The sequence below is a fragment of the Carcharodon carcharias genome, chromosome 12 (genome assembly GCF_017639515.1).
Source record: "Carcharodon carcharias isolate sCarCar2 chromosome 12, sCarCar2.pri, whole genome shotgun sequence".
Taxonomy (NCBI): domain Eukaryota; kingdom Metazoa; phylum Chordata; class Chondrichthyes; order Lamniformes; family Lamnidae; genus Carcharodon; species Carcharodon carcharias.
In genome coordinates, this window is record NC_054478.1 from 42,211,078 (window position 1) to 42,226,568 (window position 15,491).

The 15,491-nt window shown below is 42.2% G+C and overlaps 1 protein-coding gene across 1 annotated transcript in view; it reads right to left on the minus strand.

The window, feature by feature from the left end:
* The window catches only part of kynu (kynureninase), a 166,539-nt gene that overhangs the window by 140,272 nt on the left and 10,776 nt on the right, over positions 1-15,491 (minus strand). The window contains 1 exon segment of the mRNA XM_041200223.1: positions 1,441-1,561. Coding sequence (XP_041056157.1) covers positions 1,441-1,561 — 121 coding nt within the window.

The window sequence follows — 15,491 nt, forward strand, 5'->3', positions numbered from 1 at the left end:
AAGACAAGATGGAAACATGGAATATCTTATACTTGGAAGGATTTGAGTTTTAAAGGGGTGTGAGAACAATGGGTTTAAAGATGAAAGAGGAAAGATTGAAAGCTGTGTTATGGTGGCCATATGAGATCTTGAAGAGTGTACTGTGAAGAAGCAGCTTCTAGCCACCCCAGAGAAATGTTTGCTTGTTCCAGAAAGTGAGGTTTTGTTATGATCCTTGAATTTCCATTGCTGAGGGAGAGGGAGAGAAAAGCTTGTTACATACCTCCCCTATAGCAACAGTAAATGACTTATAGTAATATTAATGGATGTTTTAGAGATTAAGAATCTATTGGGGCTGTTGCCTGAAAAGGCTGTTTATTTGTGAGATTGTCTAAATAGCAATCTTTTGGGAAATGCTGTAAGACTAAATTTAACTGTGTAACTGTAATCTTGTTTAGGTTTTCTTTTCTTTTGTTAATAAATGTTTTAACTTAATATTTAAAACCTCCAAAGGTGGTAATGGAATCTTTACTTCTGACTTCAGTACACATACCTTCCAGTGATAAATGCAAATTGCAAAATCGTTGTGAAAGCCTGACCAAGTTTCCCTTTGAGATTTGGTCAGCCAAGCAAATACCACTTGCCATATCAGAACACTATTTACAAAGACCTCATGGGAAGTACATTGTTCTCTGGACACAGATTGTTCCATGTCTTGCTCTCTTAGAGCATCTTGGTCATCTGACCCTGGTGTCACGCTTGCATAATCATTAACATTGTTGTCTAATTAACATAATCATTAACCTTTTACTCTACATCCACAGCCAACAGGTAAGTGTTTAAAATATCACTTATCTGAATGTGGAACAGTGAGATGTAGCAGCTCCTCATGATACCACATTAAAATAATGGGTCACTGCCATCCACTACTCAACCCTGTCCACCCAAGCTCTCTCACGCCACACCTCACCAGTCAACCTCCACTCCATCCTGATGTCCTGACCATCTCCTGCTCACTGACCTTGATTGATCTTAAAATTCTCCTCCTTGATTCCAAATCCCTCCATGATATCTCTTCTCCTTATCTCTGTAACCTCATCCAGCTCTATAACCTTACCTGCACTTCTCTAATTCTTGCCTCTTGACCATCCCCCACTTTTAATTTCCTCACCTTCAGCTGTCACAGGCGTAAACTCTGAAATTTCCACCCTAAACTTATTTGCCTTTCTATCTCACTTTCCTCCTTTAAGGTGCATTTTTTTTTAAACAAAGCCTTTGGCTATCTGCCCCAATATCACCTAGCATGGCTTGGTGCCAAATTATCTTTGATAATGCTGTGAAGTGCCTACATTAAAAAGTGCTATTAAAAATAGAAATTCTTGTTGCTGTTGCATGCACCAGATAGGAGATACGACACAAAACAACGCAGATACAGTTCTTGTAAAAGTTCACTTTACTTACACTTTGGCCCATTTATCCAGTTCGTCGTCTATATGAGCCCTCATTTTCTTTGGTTGCAATCCAAGGGAGTTTCCACATAAGTAAACACAGTCATCTTCTGCCTTTACCAAAGTTAGGTCAACTTCAAAAGACAAAAAAGAATTGTTAATGCCAACCAAGTAACATTTATACTTGTTGCCAAATACATTGCCCTACTTTTAGTACAAACAGACTACAATTTATAAAGCTATTGGAAGTTAATTCCATTAAAAGCTAGAGGCAAGTAAACACTATATATCTGCCAAATTCTCAGAGGCTGTTCCTGTTTTGATTCATGGTAGTCACAAAGAAAAGGTCGCATTTTTCAGTAACCATCATCTACCCCAACTATTAGCACTGTTTGTAGAAACTAACATGGTGATGTAACTAAGATTTTGAATGTCCAATTAGCCATACCGCCCAAAACACTTTAGATAATGATTTGCAAGAGAAATTAATGCACCAGTTGCTCCACATTGTTGTCAATATTGGCAGCTCCAAGTTTGTAACAACATTATAAAGTAAGTGAGCAGTTGGTACTACATACTTGAAGACCTGAACAGGTCATTTTCCTCTAATGTCATTGTACCAGAGGAGCAATAAACATAAAAGCAAAAAACTGCAGATGCTGGAAATCCAAAGCAAAAATAAAAATACCTGGAAAAACTCAGCAGGTCTGGCAGCATCTGCGGAGAGGAATACAGTTAACATTTCGAATCCATATGACTGTTGAAGAGTCATACGGACTCGAAACGTTAACTGTGTTCCTCTCCGCCAATGCTGCCAGACCTGCTGAGTTTTTCCAGCAATAAACATAGTTGGCTTTGGCTGCATTAGCCAGTGAGGCCTTCAAGGGAACTAAAGGTTGTAATTTAAATGAAAAACGATTTTGAGAATGACCACTTTTTCTGATCATATACTATAGCTAGCCCTTTAAAAAAAGGCAAGGTTCTGCAAATACAAGTTTAAAACATCTTGCTCATGCCTGTGTGCTTAAATCTCAGGTTATTTATAATTTGGTCATTATCGCATTGGTGCTTGTAGGAGTTTGCTGTGCACAAATCGGTTGCTTCATTATCTACATTACAACACTGAATACACTTCAAAAATGCTTACTTGGCTGCTTTTCATGAGAAAATTGCAGCCTAATGACGTTGCGACTGATCTTGTAGAATCTGAAAGAAATCCTTGTGTCTCCCCAGCCCCTGCCATGCCTCTCCCACCCAGCATTGGTGTTTTCAATCCTACCCCCCCACCCATGCTAACTTTATGCTAAATACCGTTCTCAAGTCCCAATTGTCCTAGTCTTCAAATAAGATTTTAGCTCCCGATTGCTAAACCTGATTCTCTCCTGCTGTTTGCTGGCTTTCTGCTCTGCTGCTTTACTTAAAATAGACCCAGGAGTTACAGTGGTCCAGACCTCAGGTTTGAATTCAACCCAGGTTTGAACTCCCAACTCAGAACTGAATCATTCTCCACCTCACACACTGCCTGCTTTGAACACACCCCCTGTTAAAGTCAAGCACAATAACTCAAATTACGTTTTTTCTTTGCATCCTTCAACTCCCGCTAATGTATTAAAAAGTTTTTTTTTAAATCAGAATATTAAGTACTCTGATCATATATGGCTGTAAGAGAATCGACACCAAATGTTAGAAATTGTCCATTACAAGCTACAAGATCACACACGTGTTTAGTCCACACAGTTTAATATCACTGCCACATTCGCTCTTTCATTGTTTTCCTCAATTCTAAATCATGATGTCAGCTGAATCAATATTGCTGTGAAATCAATATCATTAAAAGGTTTTTTTTGGATTCAGTGATGTGACATTTACTTCAATATTTCTGTATATATCAATTATTCCAATATCACCGAAAGTACTGCCATAATCATTTTACTTGTACCTCCCTTACATTTAAAAAGTGCCATAAATCCTGCTGATTGGGTTAGGGTTTCATCTTTCTTCTCCTATTAAGAACATTCATCCCCTATATTTAATCGGTTAGAAATAGCAAATGTACAGCAAAAGATAGATGTGAATTGTTTGACTGCAGTAAACCCTGAGGAGAAGTCACAAAGCTTGTTAACTACAACCTGTATACCCTTGTAAACACTGGAAATATAAATTTTACAACCAGCAGTTTGATAATGCTTTAAGGAGTTCCTAAACATAAAGGTGGTCATTTTGACTTTAGACATAAAATTTGGTACAGATGGCAACTCATGCAATCCCACTTGTTTTACACTGTTACCCAAAGTCAAAATTTCACCCAGTGACTATTCCACAAATGAAGGCAGAACCAATGATTAGTGAAAAAGAAACAAGTGTGGGAATTGTAACATGGCTGAGAGTGTGTGTTTGGGTACAGTTGGGTTTGAAATCCAGGAAAAATAGGAAGTTGATTCCAACCTGTTGGCTTCTGCAGTTTATTCCTATGCTCTCAGCTGCTTGTAAGTAATCCCCTCACAAGAAGTGGGCTGTTAATTTCAATTCATCATTCCATCAATTACAGTAATATTAACATGGGTTTTCCAGCTTAACTTTGGTTCCATGGGTTTCCCGAAACTTGCCAGTGAAAGCAAGGTGAGAAGAAAATTTCAACTGAGGGGTCTGAAGTCATTACAAGGGAAGATGCCAATAAGTATTAAGTAGTCACAGCTGCTTTCTTGCCTCCTTGTGCAGAGATGTTACTTAACAAGCTTTGAAAGATACCTTAAACAAACCTCGGATGTGTCATATACACTTGAGGTTCAGGGGTCTGATCTGCACTTTGGAACAACAATCTACCATATCAGCATGGTTGCCGACTATACTGTGTTACTTTAGCCCTCAGATGAAGACTGAGTTGACAACCAGCAGGTTCAGGAAAAGCAGGAGCTGCACCAGCAAAACCAAAGCCTGATGCTCACAGACCTGCAGCTCCACAGGAAAGAGGAGATTAGCAGAGAGATGAAGCTCACAGGTAACCAAACTTGGCACACAGGGTTCACAGGCAGAGGATACGCTTCCTCGACATGTCGGACAAAGCACCACTGCCTTCGGAGGCTCAGGGTGCCATGTCAGTGGGTGGCAGACATCTGCAGCCCGTTGGAACCCGATTTGCCTCCAACTGGATGCTTTAACAGTGACTGTCAAAGTCATCAGCACCCTCAACTTTTTTGCCTCTGGATCCTTCCAGGACTTTGCCAGAGACTTTGCAGGGATGTCTGAGACAGCAGCACATGACTGATGACTTGTTCCCCAGGGCCAGGAATAATGTAAAATTTGATGATACCAATCAGAATAAGAAGGCACTTGAATTTGCAAACTCTGGCAGGATGGTACAGGTCCAAAGCATTGTCAGCTGCATGCACATGACAATTAAGAGACCCCCAGATCACCCAGGAGTGTTTGTTAACCATAAGGATTCCACTCCATTGATGTGCAGTTAGTGGGCAACCACAAAAAGATTGGTATGCAAGTTGTGCAAGAGTCCTGGATAGCTGTTATAATGCTTTCATCCAGCAGCAGTCCATCCTCCCTGACAACTTTGCAGTTCAAAACAGGTTTTCCAGCTGGCTGCTCAGAGATGAGGGAAGTTTCAGGGCGGAGGTCAGAATTTCACAGAACTGCTTGTGGGCAGAAGGGCAGGAGTTCCTCCCCAACTCCGCCCCAAACTGCTCATCCATCAGGCTATCAGGTAGCCATGCAAAAAACCCCAGAGCCTACTTGAAACATGGCTGATGACCTCTCATAATCCCAAAGAATAAGGATCAGGAGCAATGCAATGAATGCCATGGGACCACCAGATGTGTCATCAAACAGGGTAGGCATGCTGATGATGCACTTCTGGTGCCTGAATTGAGCTGTTGGTGTTCATCAGTACGTAACAATCATGATGCTCATTGGCTTCAAAACTCTGCAGAGGAGGAACAGGTAGCCACTGAACTTGTTCTCTTATTTAACCCTTTCTCCTTTAACTCATCCCACTTCCTCCAAATAAGAGCTGTTACTATGGGTATCTGTATGGGTCCTAGCTAGCACCCTCCAATGTGGGCTTCACTGCTGTTCCTATCTTCAACAACTGCTCATATTAATTTGTGATATGCAATTCACCAGGTGAAAACCCAACTACCTGCCTTACTGACAATGCTCAAATTAAAATTTAGTTGCTGTGTCTGTGTTTCTTAACCACATTTAGCATTACCACACACATGAATTATTTATCCCAGATCAAAGCCTCTGTGCTACTCCTGCGCAACAACGGGCCCCTGCAGTTGCAGGAATAGTGTTTACTGGTCCCACCAAAGTGTGAATATCTGAGGTGGTGCATGGTGTGCATGAGTCCTGTGATGGTGCACCCCTCAGTAGGAGTAACCACCTCTGAGGCGTTGTCGTTAGTAATCCTACAGGGCACAAGAGGACTTTGTAGAAGAAAAAATATTGTCAATGTGAGAATGTTTGAAGTTAGCATAATGCAAATTATCATAATTCAGTTGCTATTGACAGCATTGGGTATTGTTTGCCATGATATTTAATTCTGTCACCAAGTATTTGGAAGGCCCCCATTTCCCCCTCTCCAATGGCCAAGCATGCTGAAATTCCACTGCTTCCCAACATCTGCTCCACTGTTAGCTGGAGGGTGACTGGATGATCAATATGGTCAGGGGCGTCAAACCAATGTGTTCACTTTCTTGTAATCAGGGTTCTTATAACAGACCGACATTTCCTCCAAATCATCCCAGTTGACCCTTGAATTTTCACAAATCATGACCTTAGTTCAAACAATTAGACAAACATTAGTGAAATGAATAGTGAAGAGTGCACTCAATAGAGTGCATACCTCTGTCACGCTGTGTTGACTCAACATTATTACAATTAAGCAGCTCTTCCTCGAGGCTTTTCCCAGCCTAATTAATGTTTTGTAACTACAAAACTGAAAAATGAAACTTTTTATTAAGAGTTTCCATCTCACAGAGGCTTCAAGTCAATCCACATCCAACAAACTGCTCTGAAAACTCTACTCACATTTTGACAGCTATGACAAATAGCATGTCAACAGCTGAGACAAACTGCAACATTCTAAAACAATCAACAACATTCCAAAATAACCCACAGCATTCTAAAAAAAATCACTTTGCTCTGTATTCCAATATTCACAAGTCCTTCAAAACAAATCCAGGAATTCTTTCAAAAATCTGCATCTTGGCCAAAAACTGAGTGCTTCCTTGAGCCTTAACCTATCTGCATACCAGGATTTTTGAAATCCATCATTTGTATTTAAACAATAGTTCTTAAAAAGTTAACAGACTAACCTTCAGTAGTGGAGTTAACATAATGATTCTAATTAGCTTAGTCATGGAGCCCTAAAGGTAATTTTATACATTACACCCGCTGACATTAATTGGTCAGGTAACCCTGGAAATCATGCGTTAAGGCTGGGTTCAAAAGTCACTGACCAGAGATGCTGAACCAGACCCCACTATTCCCCATCAGCACATCACAAACTTAAAATTCGACTCATTTCCTCTAATCTATTCCCCTGAAGGTAGAAACCAATTCCGGGGGAACTGTTCTACAGGCGAAAGCTGTAATGATTCATTGGCTTGAGGACGAGGACTTTGCGATATTTCCCGGTGCTTCAATAAAGTGCAAAAGTTAGGAAATGAACAGGGGAATTAAAACAGTCTCCAAGATGAGTACACTTCCTATACGCTATTCTGTTGGAATGGCTTATATCTCATTTTCATCTTAGTCTGCATCTTTCACTTTAATTTGATGAGCTGCATGTGTTATGAAGGAGGGGGCTAACCAGTTACATAAGAGGGGAACCAAGACATGGGACAGGCAGGTGGATTTCATATGGAAAGGGATGCTGGTAGGAACTGGGGCAGGTATAAAATGCACTGGATATGAAGGTATTGAGGCCTGGGCTTTCTATCTACTCGTATTCCTATTTCTTATGATATGTTGCATTCTGTTATGTAACTTCCTGGCCTCATTTACATGCCCGCCAACCAGCTGCCCACCCGCGTTGAACAGAGGCAGTTGGCCAATGGTCAGTTGGTTAAAACCCAATGGGGGAACCTGGCACATTTCCTCCTGACACTACAATGGAAAATGTGACACTTCTCTTCAGCCTTCAGAGAAACAAGGGTAGCCATGGTAGTCACCCTATTCAGAACCTGTTAAAAGGCCACCAGGATCTTATTGCCATAATAGGACCATGATTTGCATATACAGGTAATCATGCTCCTGCCTGATTTAAGTGGGTCCTCAAAATCATTGCGGAGCAGAAAAGTCTTTTGTTAATAATGGTTGATTTGTAAATGCTTTGGGAGTTAAACTGGGTCAAAGAGTTTCCATTTTTCAGATGCTATGCTGCCTCTAGAGGCCACAAAATGGTTAACAGGAAGCATGTGCACACTTCTGACCAGAAGTGCACGCCCACCATCTTAGATAAGAATAAAGTGGCTCTGGGAAATAAGGATGTCCTGGGATTTGTGGTGGGGTGGTCTAAAGCTAGGTGCTCTTGAATTTAGCTCCCTTTAACTTTTACAAAAATGTAATTCACCCTCACTTATTATGTAAGGATAGATCCACAATTGCAATAATAAGCCCACCATGAATTTCTCACCAAAAACAGACACCCACGTCTAGCAACATTTTAAATAGCACTGGTAATAAAAATCTCATGTAAAATTCCCAGATTGATATCATTAGATTCTACCACCAATGATATTTAAGTCATGTAGCTCCTTGGATCCAAAAGTGAATAGCCAGTGGAACACTACAGAATTAATATCGCATATATTCACTATCGCAGCATTCAGAAAATTGATGAGGATAAGAGTTTCGTAGTTTGGTGTCTGTGTGTCTTGTGTGCTCTGAGAGGTACGCTCTGTACCTTCATTCTGGGATTACTCCTCAGTTCAGCCAGCAAGCATCGGGTCCCAGTAAGATTGCTCACATCTGAGAGAGCATAATTAATGAAAATCTAACTGCTGCAAAGTTCAAGCAAGAACAAAAATTAAACAGTGGACTGCAGGTGGGCTTACTTTATGTAGAACTCCACAGGTAGGAGAATTCATTACTGCTGAAGCTAGATACAGCAGATTAAGCTGGGAAGAAGAATCTATTCAGTATTAGCTCCTAATAGCTAGAAGAAGCCTGTAAAAAAAGCTTTTTTCTCCGCCAGTTTTCATTCATTTTGAACATTGCAGCCATTTTCTCACCCAATTGACTGCTTCATGGACAGAACTAGAGTTAAAGCTGGGGCGGGGGTCGGGGTGGGGCAGCAGAGTAAAACGAGCTCAACAGCACCACAATTGCAGTCAAGCACCACATTTGCAGTCAAGCAGTAACCTATCACAAGCTAAGGTAGTGGCCAGGAAAGGTACAGCAATCGAATGCTAAATTAACTCTAAAAGAGCTGGAGGAAACTTGCAGAGCTCTGGGTATCATTAAAAATCCTGCAAAAGAACTAAACAATGGCCACAAAATGTCCAACACTCAATTGGATGACAAGGGATCTCCTATCCGAGTTTATTTTATTCTGACAACATGTCAAGGTGTGTCTTCTGGACCTCGATATTTGTCAGCCAAATAAACAAGCCATTAAAATTAAAACTGCTATAGGCAATGAAGGCCTCCACAGACTGAATACATCAGGACTGTCCAACAACATCTTAAGAATCCAAAAAAAAAATGGTTAGCACTCGAAAATCAATTACAAATGAAGCTCAACTTCAGAATACACCATCTGGAATTCATGCCCTTTAGGCAAGAATCAACAAAGGCCATTGACCAATTCATAAGAAGATGAAGAGACAATGGGCATGATTGCAACTTCACAGCATCAGAGCTAACTGACAGCAGCAGAGAAACTGGCAGAATAAATCCAGCTCATGGTAGCATGTACTCCAAAGGAAGTGTTCCAAAAAGACATCTTGAACCAACACAAAGGTTACCATGGAAGCACTACTACAAAGTGGACATGAGTATGAAGCCATAGTAATAAGTAGATAGAATCTACAGTCCATATGTAACTCATCCACCATTGACACAATAGAAAATACAAGCAAGCCTAGTAAGCAATGCGGGCTGTGCGATCTCATACATGCACCCAGAAATTGACTGACCTTTACTGCTGTGTGCAAGGCATGTTGCACCAGAGGACACTGGAAACATGAATGTAGATAGCAAAGGCCAAAACAAACGTATCAACATCGTGAGTAGCTACAAGAGGCCAGACAAGTACAGTGATCCAAACAACCAAGAACATGTAACAAATAGCATTAGATGTTGAGGATGACCAGCACATCAACACAATCTGAGCTGACATTCAGCAAAGTGAACGTCAAAGATTGTACTAGCACAGTGGTACCAACAGAAGCCTTTGCCACTGCGCAGATTATATGCCCACAGATGCAGGGTCAGCATAACCTATACATAAAACTGGATACTGACACAGCTACAAACATCCTTCCACTTTGTACACTGAAATGTATACACTCACAGAAGTGACAAGCAAACGACCCAACCAACCACTGCCAAACTCATTGCACATAATAACTTGGGGATTCCATCCCTGGGATCTATTACACACGGTGTCATTACAAGAATTTAACTTGTTCATCGCAGATTTTTTTATATTATGGACACCACAGGTCCAATGTTTGCAGGCCTACCAGCATGCAGGGATCTAACCTTGATCACCATCCATGGCATTCACAGCTCAATGGCAAAGGCAACAGAACACAAGGGCCCCCCAGTCACCTCTGTAGCTGACCTAACAACCCTATACCTAGACAGGCTTGATAGGATTGGAAGTATCAAGGGAAATGCAATATTACATATATGTGCAGATGCTACTCCATCCATTGATCTGCTACATAAGTGTAGCATTCACATCCAGAACAAAAAGAAAGCCAAACTGGATAAGATGGAGTGTGACATAGTCTGAAAAGTACAGCACCACATGCATAAGTGTAGCTCCATCATGTATACCATAAAGAAAGAATGTTCTATACACTTTTTTTTTTACAGTGTAGAAGGAGATCATTCAGCTCTCCAAATGAGCAATTCCCTTCTTGCCATTTATTTAGACCCAAGGCATCTGAATGAGGCTCTAAATAGATGCCCTCACAAAATTCCCACACTCGAGCAGCTTAATCCCAAGTTTGCAAAATGCCAAATTCTTCTCTAAACTCAACACTAAAAAACAGACACTGGTCGGTCTACCAAGTGAAGACATTCAAGGAGCTATTCCATACTGCTTTTGGGATATCCTATTTTCAAAGATTACAGTTAGAGCTTTCTGTAAACCAGGATATTTTCTAACAACTTATGAACAGGATCACATGTAAGATCCCAGGATGCATCAGCACTGGAGGAGCATTTTAGTGGCTGGCCTGGTCATGCGGGGACCCATAGGGGACCTACTTCAGATACAGTAGCTTCTTCATTTCTGCAGTGACAGCCATTATCACTGCAACAAGTGGAGCAGATGAGGGCTCTGGTGGAGCTAGCTGCTGGTGCACAGCAGTTATCTATTCCAGCAACTGCTGTGCCATCAGTGCAATTGTCCTGTTAAGGGAATGGAGCTCATGTATCCCATGGATGTCAGTGCTCATTCTCTTAGCCGACTGCTCCAGGCTACTGAGTGAGCGTTGTACCCATTGCAGCAAGTTACGTTGCTCTTGAATATTGGCCACTTTCTCACAGAGTTTATGTGTTTGAGCCCCAAAGCATGGTGGAGCTCATCATCGCCAGGGTTCAGCCATTCACATTGTGTGTGCTCCAGCTGCCTCAGGGACCTCTGCCAGATGTCCACACATCAGCTGCTGATTATCTAAATACCATACTCCTGAGGCTCTACGTTCCTGCCCACTGGAGCATCATCGTGACTTTCCTCCCTCTTTCAAGGGGGACTGTGCACAGATGTCTGGCTCCAAAACCTCCTGCACTCTGATATGCTGCCCTTCACCCCGTGCCAAATCCAAAGTTCTTCTATCTGAATGGATGGATTGTGAGCTGGTCAGATGTGATGCTGACTCCTTGGAAATCTCTTCTTTCTCCTGATGCCCAAAGGGTGAGGTGGCCCGGTGTAGGGTGGGGGTGGGGGTGTGTGCGCGAGTGGCACTGTAACCTATTTGAGGCACAAAAGTAGTTAATGAGATATAGCCCCTTACAGTGTGAGAGCATGCTGTGATACACCCCATTGCCTTCAAACATAATCACACTACCCTTATTATGAAACCTAACTTTCGCACTCCCTCCCCTGCCAACATCCCCTTGTGCTCAGTAAACTAACAGGATCACCTCCATCATTTTCACCATGTTCCAAAGTGCCTCTACCACCACCTTCAACACTTGCTTCGAGCAATTCTCCAGCCCGACAACTAGCCAGGTGGGCACCCTATTTACCTCCACTGCTATCTCCCCCACATTGCTTATTGCCTGTGGGCTCACAGACCCATCCCCAGTCCAGGCCATCTCACTAGCATTATGGGCCCTCCTATCCTGCAGATACAACATAAAGAAAGCCTAATATGTAGTGCCACCAGGAACGAATTTCTTGAATGTGGCAGTCCACCACAGTGGATGTACCCCCTCCAAACTCTGTGCACTGCTGTGTGCATCTACAGGAGTGCTTTGGACGTACAGCCTCCATGGTACAGGAGAGGTATGTGCCAGGTCTCCCACTATAGATGCAGCATTCAAGTTGTGCTTGTGCCAAATAACTCACCTTGCTGGAATGCAGCAGGTCATGGAACCTCTTCCTATATTTAATCCAAGTTCTTCCACTGATCCCTACACTGCTCACGGTGGAGACTATCTCGTGCCATGCCCTCTTGCTTGCTGTGCACGGGCTCCAGGAGCCAATTGTATATAATATTGTGTGGTGTCTCAGGACCTCCTTCACCATGATCTGGAGGGTCTGGATTAATGCAGGATAGCCTGGCTTTGGTTCTTGTGACTCCCTGATGGCATGTTGTGCTCCAAACACAAACTACCCTGCTGGCCTGCTCGCTTGGAGTTACATTGCCTTGCCATGGCAGTGCTCAGCTGTGAGGGTCCTGGCCAAGGGTCCATTGCATGGACACATCCTAAAAGGTGGGCAGGAGGAAAATAGATGGAAAAGTGAAGGATCATGGCAAATGTGGTGTCTATCAGTAATCCCCTGAGGCAGCACAGTAACCCAAGTCAATATAGAATATTGTGCGCAGCTAACGTTACCATCTCCATGGCCATGTCAAGCTTTTCCAGCCTTAAATTGGTGAGTGTGCTTCTTCATTATAATGTGAATAGGTAGCAACAATTACTGTATTTTCCTCTGAAAAGCCCATGATGGGCCATCTGCTCCAGTGTCAGCAACCAGTTGGACAACTATTCCAGTTCATCTCACTGTTGATTGATATCGCCAAGCGATAACAGCACCTCCATACACTCCCTGCCTCACAGCAGGAACTCCTTAGTGGCTCACCTTGTGACCCCAACCGAGTTGTGTAACCTACGCTGGACCCACCTCCACCCCTCCACTACTCAAGTTAGCCCCATACTAAAAATCCAAACCCATTTGGGGCAGTTTTTCCCTTGAGTCACGTTTGCAGACTCTGGAATTTTCCCAATTCTGTGCTCCCAACTAGGAAGTAAAAATTCAGCCCCATGTCTCCGCAATGGCTATCATTTCATAGCCATTTAATTCTATTTATGCTATAATTTTATCCATCTTGTTACAAATGATAAATGTGCATTCAGATTAATTTTGCCTTTTACAATTTTTCCCTACTCTGATCTTATTTGCTGGTGCACACTTATGTTTGTATGCTCTGTCCCTTCCTGTCACACTCTGGTTATCATTACCTACATCGCTACCCTGCACCATTTCCTCATCATTTCTCTTAACTTTTCAAATCTCCCCTCACATGAACCTTCTCCCCCACTATTTAGTTTAAAGCCCTCTCTACAGCCCTAGTTATATGATTTGCATCTTCACTGATCCCAGCAAGATTCAAATGAAGGTTGTCCCAATGGTACAGCTCCCTCTTTCCTCATACTGGTGTCAGTCCCCCATGGATTGAAACCCACAGCAATATTGCTACACAAATGTTTGAGCTATGCATTCAGTCCTCTAAACGTATTTACCCCATGCTAATTTGCTTGTGGCTCAGGTAGTAATCCAGAGATTATTACCTTTGTAGTTCTGCCTTTTTAAATTAGTCCCAAGCTAAACCCCTTTCTTAGCTCTACCTATATTGTTGGTACCCATATGGACCACAACAATTGAATCCTTCCCCTCTGACACAACTTCCTCTCCAGTACGGAGGAGATGCCCTTAACCCTAGCACCATAGAGGCAACATAACCCCAGTACTCATGCTCTTAGCTGCAGAGAACAGTATTTAATCCTTTAACTATATTGTCACCTACTCTCACTGCACTCCTTTTTACTCCCCCCTCTTGAATAGTTCCCTACACTACAATGATATGATCAGTTTGCTCATCATCTCCGAGTCACTGCTCTTGTTCACACCAGCTCTAGAAACCTCGAATCTGATAGACAATTGCAAGGGACGAAGCTCCTCAAGCGCTACCTTCCAGATCCCTACAGCTGCCTCATTCGTAGTCACATGCTCATGTCCCTGACTGCAAACTATCAGAACCTGTTAGGAAGGAAAGGATAGAGCTAAATTACTGTTCAATATTCTATTGTTGGTATCCAGAAATGTCCTTGTGACAGCATAATGGAGATGAGACACAGAGTCTGAAAGTTCATTTGTTTATTCACTAAACACTTTGGCAGTCAAGCTCGATTGCATGGTGCAGTATGAAAGGAAGAATTCTAGTGGTTACTGTTCCAAGTAGTGGATCAAATGGCTTCTGCTCTGAAGCCTTTATTCATAAAAAGATGAAATCAGAGATCACATGACTATGGCAAGCCACAGTTGTTGAGAATCCCAAATTTATCTTAATGCTGTGCTCAGAGGTCAGGAACTCAAAAGTCCCAACAATCTTCAGGCCCCCATTGTATGTGCAGACCCGGAGTAGGCTGCACATTGCAGTTATGCAACTTCCATTTCTTTGGGCCAAGGACCGACCAAGTGCACTTGTGCAAAGAAAAGCAGCCCAAAGAACGCCCGGGTCTAGTGAACAGGTGTGGAGCTCCATAGTCAAGTGTCCCAGATAGGGGACAAGGGTGGGAGACAGGGGAAGGTCCAAAACAGGGGAGATGGGATAAGGAGGTCCAAGAAGGAAGGCCTAGATATGGGACAGAGACAGGGGACAGAGCCAGGTCACAGTTATGTTCAGTTAAAGACAGAAGCAAAAAAATAGATTCCAAATTAGAGAAAGGGCTGCATGGAGCAGGATTTAAGTAAAGAGGGCTCATGAGAAGCCCTGGTAATTGAAGAGGGCTGCTGGGACAGAGTTAGCCCTTTGGAGCAGTAGTGTTCTGCCAAAGAGCTGTAGTTGTACCTGTAATTTAGTGCTTGGGTGTATACTAGGTATTCAGGGGAACGGAATCTCTATTATGACACAGCTGATGATAAATGCTGAGTTGTTCAAATCCCAGAGGGAAATTTGAAACAACTGTCATAACCAACTTTGCAATTTGTATGTTTCGAGATGCAGGCTTTGAATTAGGTAGTAATAAGACCACCAAATCTCAAGAGATTTTTATAAAACTTAATTAGACATTTATTAATGTAAGAAAGATTGTAAGCACATTCATATGTCTACAAAATTACTAATATAATAACTATAAAAATCATCTAATTAATCTGACTTCTAGTTACACCTCCATTAAGGCAACAGTAAAACACAGAATTAAACAGACCCCTGGCAAAGCACACTCTGGACAGTCGAATTCAAAATGAGTTTCTTTCAGCTCTGGGTCTTTGCAGACAGTGGCTTGAGGCTTACAGGCTGGAGGCTTCAGATCATAGAATTCCTGCTCTTTTACCAACAGCCTTCTTTTCTTTAATACCTTTTTTCCTCTTTGAATACAAATTCTCATTGTATCACTAGCTTTTTTGAACTTTATCTC